At 32.0% G+C, this 11,549-nt stretch overlaps 1 protein-coding gene across 1 annotated transcript in view; it reads left to right on the top strand.

Annotated features, from left to right (window-relative positions):
- The first annotated feature begins 6,926 nt into the window (after positions 1 to 6,926).
- LOC147064160 (uncharacterized) overlaps positions 6,927 to 11,549 on the top strand; it is a 41,872-nt gene continuing 37,249 nt past the window's right edge. The window contains exons 1-2 of the mRNA XM_085958667.1: positions 6,927 to 7,022; positions 9,997 to 10,154. Coding sequence (XP_085814793.1) covers positions 6,935 to 7,022; positions 9,997 to 10,154 — 246 coding nt within the window. The 5' untranslated portion in view covers positions 6,927 to 6,934. The remainder of the gene's footprint in view (positions 7,023 to 9,996; positions 10,155 to 11,549) is intronic.

The raw sequence follows: 11,549 nt of genomic DNA, 5'->3' as shown, positions 1-11,549 counted from the left end.
GGATGTTAATTCGATACGTGTTACGAGTTCTCTTCCTGGAACCCCAAGAAAGCGTTTAAGGAACCCAGATGCATGGAAACGCAGCATACAACATAAAGAAAGGAAAACACAATTTGACACTTTAATCAGTGTTTTCGCGGCATTTCTGGTAAATAATCCATAGGCGTCCCTGACTTTTTTTCATTAAGTTTAGATAGGTACTTTCAAATAGAAGAACGCATTTATTTTTGTAATGAAAAATATGATTTTGAGATTGATTTTTTTTAGTAATGTGGCTAATTCTTATGAAAAATGTACGTATGAATTTATATGGAATGAAACGATTCATTTATTATACCGCGATTCGTTTTCCGGCCAATATTCCAGGAACCTATCTCGGGCGTAAAGCGGGGCATTTGCGTATCAATAAGTCAAACCATTATAAACAAAATATAAACATTTCAATGAAATGAATTTAGGCAATACCAATCACGTAATTATTAAGACTATACCTCAGTTGAGGCATGGTCTAAAAAGATCGTGGCTAGGCGGTGCGCAGATTGTGGGTCGCGGGTGCAAATGACGCATGCCGACCGAAATATAATTTGTCCAATCCAACATGCGTCCATGTAATATTTTGTTTATTGTTTTATTAGTAATAATAATAATATATTCATTGACATGTTTTCTTTTTAAAGTAAATGGGTAACGTTTTAGTCATCATTACACGATTTAAGAATTAATACCCCCGTCGCCATCACGAAACAAATTGACGTATTGACAAGTCGACTTTCGCTCTCAGACTGCCAGCGAGTCCAAAATTTCATCACGCCTATAGTTGAAAATTATTTGCCGTTTCTCTGAAGTATCGCCTTAAGCATGTAGTAATTATCACGTAGTAATTCCCAACCCCGTAACCGCGGGCGTCAGTTGACCGATCTGTGTGAGGCCGGCATTATTCGACGGCGACAATTTTTTTTAAATCTCTATTATTTTGAAGAATTTGATAAATATTTAAATAATAAATAATATGTAATTCGAACACATTTGTCTACATTTAAGAGCTCGACATTCAAATATAATTTAGTATAAAAAGGACCTCGGCGTCGTAAGTACGTCAATTTAAATCGATCTTTTCTCAAAAATCACTTATCAACGGAGATTTTATTTCAAGAAACATTATTATTATTATTGATATTGTCTGCCGCTGAACATTATTATTATTTTATAAACACCTGCAAGATGTACGCCGATCAGAAAACAGGGCTGTCAAAATAATATTATGAATTAATAATTTTAAAATGTTAATTTCATCATAGTTTTTAATCAAACCTGTGCAAGTACGTACTGATAACTTGGGTGGATTTTGTAGCAAACATACTATTGATATATATATATATACGGGTATATTATTATTATAACCCAATTCAAATTTAACATAGGTTGATACTCAAATACTATTATAGTATGTTTATGATTTCGAGAAAATAATACGATGGTATAATTAATCCATATCAATAATTTGAAAACATTACATTCGCACTTTGGAAGATAACATCAAAATGTGTATATACTTATCTAAATGACGAATGACATTCATGAGTGAGCATGGCTGAAAGCTTGGAAATGTGTTTTTTTCTATTTCAAAATCTTTTAGTTGTGTATTATTTTATTACAGATTCAAGGCCAACTTCATATAACTAATAAAAAATACTGTTTGTTTCTACGAATAAAAAAAGACAGGAAGGAAGATGTGTACAAATCACGGCAATCAGAAAGGCCGGCAAATATGGCCGACAATGCGTGATACGAAACATAAAATACACAAAATTACAAACACATTCGAAGTTTGCCGCACACGTACAGACCACGTGATATTTGTTTACGCAAAATCGTCGCTTTTCAAAATGGCAAATTTGATTGCCAGATTTTACTGCGATGAATCAGTATGTTCCTTCTTGTCTTTTTTATTCGTAGGTTTGTTTACTATGTACACCGAGAAATTTCCATTTATAAAATCGGAAACGATTTTTATAGAAGAGTTTTGGAATATAATGCAACCAAAACTGGAAAAAATTCTATCATGGGTGTTGACTACCTGAATTAGTTAACCCTAGGTCCATGCGACTACGTGAACCACAGTGGATATTAAGCCATTTCCACACTGGCAACAAGTTGCTGGCAACCTCATTAAATTTTACGATACTTACCATAATTGCTTAAGAAATTTTACGATAATCATCATAATTATCGTAAAATCTAACGAGGTTGCCAGCAACTTAACTTGTTGCCAGTATGGACCCGGCATTAGATGCACAAAGCTAAAATAATATATATTATAAATAAAAATTTAAAATTATAAATATTTATGATTTATGTCTTCGACAGCCCTGATGAAATATGAGTCGGATCGAGTCATAGAGCAAATTTATTGACACAAATAACTTTGACATGACCTTTTTATATTAACTAGTAAACCAGATATTATGGACCACATGTTAAAAAATCATATTTTCAATTCTCAAGGCCAATTCTGTAGAACGTCCCCTTAAGTCGACATGTTTATAAATGTTTACTTTATGTGTATGAGGCAACCATGACGTCTACCTATTCATTTTACATAATATAAACAATTATTTTTTTGGGTATTATTTATTACCTATGTTCAACTATAAATTTGGTTCGAAAAAATGGGCGAAGCCCGCCGCCCTACAGATATTTTATGGGCTCTAAGCTAAAAAAAGTTTCGGAACCACATTAGATTCTAATAATATCAATAATATACTAGATGTTTTATCTGCTTTTATCAATTTATTATTATTTAATTACTATAATTATTGAAAGCGGAGGTAGGCTGTGGAAATCCGACATAAATAGTGCACAATAAACTTTGTCGGTCATAATTATTTGTTTTCATTGTCCTAAAAATACAAGTTGCCGATGGTGTTAGTTAGTTTTTAAAACTCAATTAAGCTGAACGTAAACCAAATTATTTATCTATCCATACATATAACATATTTGAAGACAGTTACAAAAAAATATACTTTTACCGTTTTTCGTAATTTACTCGAAACTTGAAAACCTTCCAGAGTGCGTTTTGAAACTCGATGATTCAGATAATGTATTTTTGGAGGGCCATGTCCGATAAAAAATAATGGTTTTGGAACAAAAATAGCTTTGTTTCAAAACCAGTAGATATAATTGAATTCTAACACGTAAATGCATGTTCAATTAATGATAAACAGGATAAGTAACTGGATAAGACAGGCATTCAAGTATTACCAGATAATTGGTGCAAGAATGTCACTAATGATTCTGGTTGGACTAATTATGGTCGCCCTCATCCCAATATTTCCCTCCTACCTATAATCCAAATTATTGTCGCAAGTTCAGGCGCCCAATGCAATCACGGCTCATCAGGCGACCATGATCGATAAAGTCAGTTATTCGTAGACTACGACCGTGTCAACTTGCTACAGTGTGACCATCATCCAAACAATAATTCAATTCGAGTCCCATTTAGTGTAATCAATAATCGATATAAATGAGCACAAATACACAAATTTTGAGACTTAAACGGTTGTTTGATATCGTAATAGATTATTGGGCTTCCACCGCGTGATCTTCCTCTTTCTTTCATTGACATTTAGGACTCGTTCGAGAGGTCATTCTCTTGAGAAGGTTTATAATTAAACGATAGTAAAAATAAGACAATATTTATATTTACAAAACATTAATGTCGCAAGTGGATAGCCTTGCCTTACTAATCTTACCATGCCTTGCTTATATACGCTAAACATTAAGGACGAAAAGAAATTTTTGACAAATGTAGAGATTTTTTTTAACATTTAGTAGGCATGGCAGAAGTTTATTGCATTTTTTTTTATCCAGGTTAATAATAATGCTTTTTAATATTTGCGGAAAATTATTGAGCGCTCCAGTTCGTAAATATTTCGTACGCAATCTGACGTCACTGGAGCAATGAAATAATGTATATATCATCAACAGCTGATTATCAAATTTTTGATGACCGTGCTATCATAATAAATAATAATGTAAACGTCGTATAAACTAATGACAATAATTATTGTCATCCCGGCAGGAGTAAGTGAGTACTGACTAGAATTTAGTTAGGCTTCGGCCACATAGGCAGGTGCTTTGCTTGGTGGCTACGTGCTAGGTGACATATCCTAGTGAACGAACACACACTATTCTATCGCAATGGCCACATTGCACGCTTCGCGCCTCGCTACGTGATTAAAAGTCACCTCGTGAGTCTCCCGGCGAACAAACGTGTTGGTTATTTTTATTGTGTCACTTGGTGATTTTGTCATTGTCTATGAATTTTGCAAGATGGCGGATTTTTCTTCAGAATGACAAACAACGTCAAACACCGTATATTTTGAGGTTATGAATAATGACGCATGGGATGAATGCATTCAATATGTTCGAATTTGAGACTTTCGAAATTTTAAACATAAATTCTCTGTGATAAGTAGTTTTCTAGTTAGTTTTGATAGTGACATATCGTTGTTGACTTGAACGCTCCCAAATGTCAAATGAATTTGTACCTAAGCACGTAGCCTGCAATGTGGCAGTAATGTTTTTAGTAGACAAGCATAACATCTAGCTCAGGACTAGCGAAGCACCTGTATACGTGGCCGAAGCCTTATAGTAGTGTCGTGAACAGTTATCCTTATTAAGGGGGGACATGCTCGTCGAAGGTCAAAATTGAGTTTTTATTGTATTTTCAAACCATGATCCTGGACACTCCTTAAACGTTGTAGATAATCTATTTATATAATTTTGAAGCCTTATTATCCTTTATAGTTATTTTAAACATTTGATGACTGCATGAAGTATTTTTGTTACATAAAATAGTATTCTTTTAAACCTCTCGCTCTAATGTTTTAGAATATAGTCATATTTCGGTACATAACTGTGCAGTGGTGTAAAGATTTTTTACATTTATTAATTTTTAAACGCATTTATAAAACCATTAGTATAATTTATTACGAGATAATTTTTGTAAAATATTCACGATAAAAAATTATATTGATAATCTCTGTGATCCCAAATTTGACAAGAATTAGGCATTTTATTATTCAAAAAATCGGCAAGATTAACAAATTTGAAGATGATTCTAAAGATATTTATTATAAGCTATGTCTTTGACCATTCAAGTGTGATAAAAATCTTATGAATGATGATTGCTTTATAATAATTATTGACCTAATAATAAGGTAGTGTTTTTTTGAAATACGCCATTTCTTTTGTCATTCCCTAGTGGTTAAGCTACAACATACGGCCGTAGCCATAAAATGATAAACTATAATTAAAGTAGGAAGTAAAATTATGTTAACGCGCGTGTTTGAACATGTACCTAACCGAATTTTTTTTTATTTTTTTTTAAACGGTACATGTTCAAACACGCGCGTCAATATCATTTTACTCCCTATTTCAATTATAGTTTGTCAATTTATGGCTACGGCCGTATGTTGTAGCTTAACTACTGGGGAATGACAAAAGAAATGGCGTATTTCAAAACAACACTACCTTATTCTTAGGTCAATAATTATTATAAAGCAATCATTATTCATAAGATGTTTATCACACTTGAATGATCAAAAACATAGCTTATAATAAATATCTTTAGAATCATCTTGAAATGTGTTAATCTTGCCGATTTTTTGAATAATAAAATGCCTAATTCTTGTCAGATTTGGGATCACAGAGATTATCAATATAATTTTGTATCGTGAATATTTTACAAAAATTATCTCGTAATAAATTATGCTAATGGTTTTATAAATGCGTTTAAAAATTAATAAATAAAAAATCTTAACACCACTGCACAGTTATGTACCGAAATATGACTATATTCTAAAACATTAGAGCGAGAGGTTTAAAAGAATACTATTTTATGTAACAAAAATACTTCATGCAGTCATCAAATGTTTAAAATAACTATAAAGGTTAATAAGGCTTCAAAATTATATAAATAGATCATCTACAACGTTTAAGGAGTGTCCAGGATCATGGTTTGAATATACAATAAAAACTCAATTTTGACCTTCGACGAGCATGTCCCCCCTTAATATGAACACGTTATTATTCATATTTTTATATTATTTACTTTTTTAATTGAAGTGGTAGGTCGATTTATATATTTATTAACTTCGAATGTGAACAATAATTATTCAATAAAGTAATTGTCACTTTTTTTCACAATCAACTGAGTTGTAGTTATTTTATTACTTAGATAAGAATTAAAAATGTTTAGTGATGTGATAGATAAGACTGATAGCCTAGGTGTAAAAGTAGTCAAATGGTTGACAACTCGGCGAGTAAAATATCAAACATGTTTAAAATCCAAGAAACCTGGTCTGCGGACTTAAAAATATTATAGTTTAGAATATTTCCGTTGCCTAGGCAGCGAATTTATTATTGTCGGCCATTTGCAATTCCATACGTAAACAAACTATTAAACGCCATAGTGGCAGTTGTTACATTAAAAATAAAAACAACGATAAATAATTATATAATTTAGTAATATAAGTTAAAGTGTATAGAAATAAACCAACGGCTTTCCAATAAGCGGTCCTTTTTTTTGAGTGTGTAATTTAACGAGATAATTAGGAGCTAGTCGAAGAATCTAGTTTATCACAAGTTTTGTTACGCCAAAGAAGTATAACTTCTAACGCGCGTACATAAGTACACACACCGATTTTTTTTTATGACGTAGGTATTTGTTATCAGTGCAATTTCTTATCTTTATCGTCAGATACTGAAATGTCATTTTTATAATATGTAGGAATATAAATATTGTATGTGTAAATATATTATTTAATATCTACTATTGTTGTAATGTTTTCATTTGAATTTAAAACAGCGCGTAGAATGAATCAGCATAATATCACCCAAAGCGACATTTAAAGTGAGAACTCGGGTGAAGATGGAGTGTAAAAATTTGCTCTCGTTATCGGTGAAAAAAGCCGCACTATTCTTGTCTTCGTTCGATACAATAATCACCGACTGTGATGGTAAGTTTTCATAATTTTTTTTATAAATTAATTGCATTTTCTCTCCTTTGTTCACCGTCTGGACGATAAGGTGTATCTAATAATCATGAATACAAAGAAGTGGTTCATATTAGTTACGTTACTTTTTAAATATTATCAGCCATCAAAAAGACGTTTTTCAAGAGTCGAAATGGACCGTAGCGCACCGGAGCGCCGTTCCTGTTCGTGAAATCGGTAAAATTATCGCTCAGTCTCGTGAAAAAAATAATTTGACCGTCTAAGGTCTAAGCCTAGATAGGCCATATAATAAAAAAATCTAACACAATTATCTTTATAAAATACACATAACGTTTGATAACTGTATAAATATCACCAGAAAACTGTTGAGCGCTCCGGTTCGTAAACTTATACATTTCGAGCGCTAGTTTTTTTATGTTTATGTTGGCTATTTTAAAGTGTAAAATTTGAACGATTTTTCAAATATATTGGGGATCAGACACAGCTGTTGACGGATTTAACCATATAAAAGGGGACAAAAGTATTTTAGAAAATTATAGTAGTATTATAAGATGCACATATGGATATGAATGAAATACCCACATTTAACTAATTGAAAAAGTGTATATTTTAGCGTTAATTGGCATTTTTTTTTCATAAATACTGTGCGAAATAAAGTGACTAACACGCATCGGTTAATTTTAATCATGCTCGAGACGTACAGTGACCATTCGTCCTTTAATTCAGAGGACAGTCTGGTAGATTTATTTTATTCCGAAAACCCCAGTTTTATCCTTGTACTTTCAAAAGCCGTACGTTATTTTTTGCCGAACCAGATAAACATTCGATACCTTAAATTGACAAAAAAAAAATAGATTCTTGAACGAAATTGAGAGAAAAGGTTCATGGAATTTTTATGAGCGGAAAATCTGGGCGGGTGCAAAAAATGTGGAATGAATTAGACAAAAAAAAACGATCTTAATGAGGGGGAAAATTTGGTTATACGAGCTAAAAACAACTATCGGTCTGATTCTCGACTGAAAAATATTTATTTTCAGTTCAGTCAATTTACCGCACGATGTAACAACTTCACTTTAGCAACTAAATAATTTCTTCGATCTTTAATCAATCCCTAAGTTTTTAATTTCAAACAAAATAACCATGTAATTTATGTAAAAAATAAGAAACATCCCGATAGGCAATGAAAGACTCACAAGCCATTTTGTGTGTGGGTATATATCACCACTATCTACTATTATTCTTATTAGGTATCTATCTCCTAGGTTGCTAATCTCACTAAGAATGATACAGAGTCGAAGCAACATTGACTTTTTAATATTACCTACAGTTTTTAATGGACAAGAATTTTATTATGAAAATTACAAATATAAATAAATAAAGTGCCTACTATTATTATCATTAAATATATGAATTGCATGCATCATTATGACCACAACCGTAACCTTTTTGATAAAACTTAAAAATAATTAATTCATGAGTAATATTTATACTTTAGACTTTGTAGCTGTGTTGGTTAACTTTTTATTCAGAGTTTTCCAAACAGTAGGTACCCCACGAGCAATTAGGAAATGTGTCTCAATATATTTATTGTGAAGTCTGATAAAAAAACAATTTTCGTATTTATTTTCTCTCAAATTGATTGTTTTGAACATATTTATAGAATAAATATTTCAAATTTGAGTTTATCGATACTACAATTTTTGAGTTTTGGATTAATTTTATAGATAGGTAATCCAGAACGTTTTATATGACTTTATTATGGAAGTCTGTGTCGTTCTGAAAAGGAAAATTTCAGGTCCTCGTGTGAGAAACTCTATAAAAAAAATATCTGGAAAACCCAGGTCGAAAAAACTATCGAGGCGTATGAGTGTGCGTCAAAACTTCGTTTTTAAAAGATTATAGGACATAAAGATAAAGACTATTTAACTAATAAAAAGTAAATTTAAAGTTTTTTATATGACAAAATGCTGTGTCATTAAATGTTTATTTTTTCCTTACTTCAAAAACTGATTTAAAAAAAAATACCTATATTCATTTTTAAAACTTTCAAAAAACTCATAAGTAGGTTACAGTGTGCCCCAAAACTGAAATAGGTAAATAGATAAATGAGTAATGTGACGAGAAAGGGTTGGGAAGCAATATATCGCATTGGCCCGGATTTCGGGCGATTTTATAACCACACCGTTTTTCTGTAAAAACTATTCGCGCTATATTTGAACTCATAGCAAAACAATATCGTGTTTCTCCCCCTGCATCCGACGAATAAGGTTTTACGAATTTTATTGATATATCATTTTAATAATTATGATAGCTATTACAATAACTCACCCCCTTCCTTTTATCGCTCCATTTCCAATATTATTATTCTCCCTCGATCGTTAATAAAAAGTACATTTTTTCTCTTGTTTATCATACTATCATACTATACCCACGATGGCCGCGTGGCTTAAGCGTTGGCATACTGCGTTGTGGGTCCCAGGTTCGAATCCTGGGTTTGGCAAGTACACATATTGTTTTTTAATTTGTGTATGAGTCAGAGTATGGACCTAATAGGTTGAGCAAGTGGCTGACATCCATTTCTCGTAAAAACAAAATCTGTCAATACAAACCTCCACTCTGTGGAGATCCATATGATCCTATTAGGATCGGACATGGTCGAAATAATAAAAATAAAATACTTCTCTATATTTAATGACATCGTCGTTATACTTCCTACTATCATGTTAGACTATATTATCTACTATCTGTAGCAACTTCAATGGTTACAATACTTCTACATTTATCTATTTTTATACGTACCGTAGGTTACCTCACTAAAAAGCATTTGCCCAGAGCGCACAACGAGCCATAGCCTTATTGTACTTATTTAAAATACTAGATTTTAAATGATGTTTTTGCTTTACTTAAATATAATAACATTTTTCGTCATTTAAAAGTTTTAAACCAAATAATTTTATTTTAATTTATGTATTTCAAGGTGTCTTGTGGCGTCAGACCCCCATCCCGGGAGTGAAAGAAACGATGGAAAGCCTTCGAAATTTAGGGAAAAGAATATGCTATGTCTCCAATAATAGTGCGAAGAGCTTTGAATCGTATCAAAAACAATTTAAAGGTATTGAAGTCGATTTGAAATTGGTAAGCTGTTCTTTTTGCCTTTTGACCAGTGAGTTTTTTTTAATAAATGAAAAAACATAATTATTCTAATAAGCATGTTTCCTGATGTAATTCTAAAAAAAATGACCAATGTAACAGAAACTACGAGTCAAATCGAGTAGATTACCTATGAATTAGATCGTCTCGTCGTTACTACAACTGGATAGCTCTGGATTTGGTCATTGTTGGGAAAATGAAATTTAAATATTATAATGTTTGAGGCTTTCACGGTTGTTTTTTTATCATAGTAGATTTTTGGGTTTCCATAGTGTGTCCTTCTTCCTTCTTTACTTGACGTTTCTTGCTCGTTGCAGAGGCCAATATCAAGAGATGCTATGTTTTAAGATGAAAATGCAATGTAGGTATGTGAATGTAAAAGTTGCTCTAAGAATGTCAAAAGGAAACCGATTAGCTAAGAGCAAACGTTGCTCAGAGTAATCTGTCAATCGTTACGACCAGGGATACCGGCTCGAATATTGGATTTTGCTGATAGTGCCGGAAGCCATGACGTTTTTAACCGTAATCCATCATCCCTATTAATATTTTCAGGGTTTCTATGGTTTTCAATGGCCTCCTTTACCAATCGTGCGAAATATCCTTTATTCCGACCCAATATCTTGGTTTCAAAGTCAAATTTGTGTCCTGTATCCATCGAGTGCTCGGCAATTGCCGACATCGTGTAATGTAAAGAGCAACGTTTACATTAACACACCTACACTACATTTTCATCATAAAACATATCATCTCTTAATAATGGCCTCTGCAACGAGCCCTAAACGTCGAGGAAGGAAGGAAGAAGGACACACGGTGTAAACCCAAAAATCTACCACGATGAAATTTAAACTTTACTTGATTAACATAAATCTAGATTCTAGGTTACAATTATTATTTAAAATAAAAATGGAAAACTGTGCTTGTCTAATCGGGAGCAACTATAATTATAATGTTCAATTGTGTGAAAAAATATTGTAGATAGGTAGGTATATTTTTTTATTTATTTAATGCATTTACGGTTTTAAAGTTATCTAATATTTTCAAACACAAAATTAATACAGTTCCCATTAACTTCTGACTTACCTAATTTTATCATTTTGTAGAGAAGGAAATGTAGAATCATATCCAATAGCTATCTCAAAAACAGTGAAAATCAAGTTTTCTAGTTGTATTGGGGTGACGATATCTATAAATATAGTTTGTGTGACGTATGCGGATGGTTAATATACTATATTATAATATACTTTGACATAATATTTATCTACTATTCCATATAACAGGATGTGGTATCCAATAAGGAATAACTTGTCTTTCAACGAAAAAAGCGTAGGCTGACATAATAGTAATAAAATATGATCTTTAATTCGAGTTATATAAATACTT

This window comes from Rhyacophila brunnea, unplaced genomic scaffold (assembly GCF_057557595.1).
Source record: "Rhyacophila brunnea isolate RB1 unplaced genomic scaffold, BYU_Rbru_1.0 scaffold_8, whole genome shotgun sequence".
Taxonomy (NCBI): domain Eukaryota; kingdom Metazoa; phylum Arthropoda; class Insecta; order Trichoptera; family Rhyacophilidae; genus Rhyacophila; species Rhyacophila brunnea.
The sequence above is the reverse complement of the archived record's forward strand: the minus strand, read 5'-3'. Positions and strand labels throughout refer to the sequence as shown.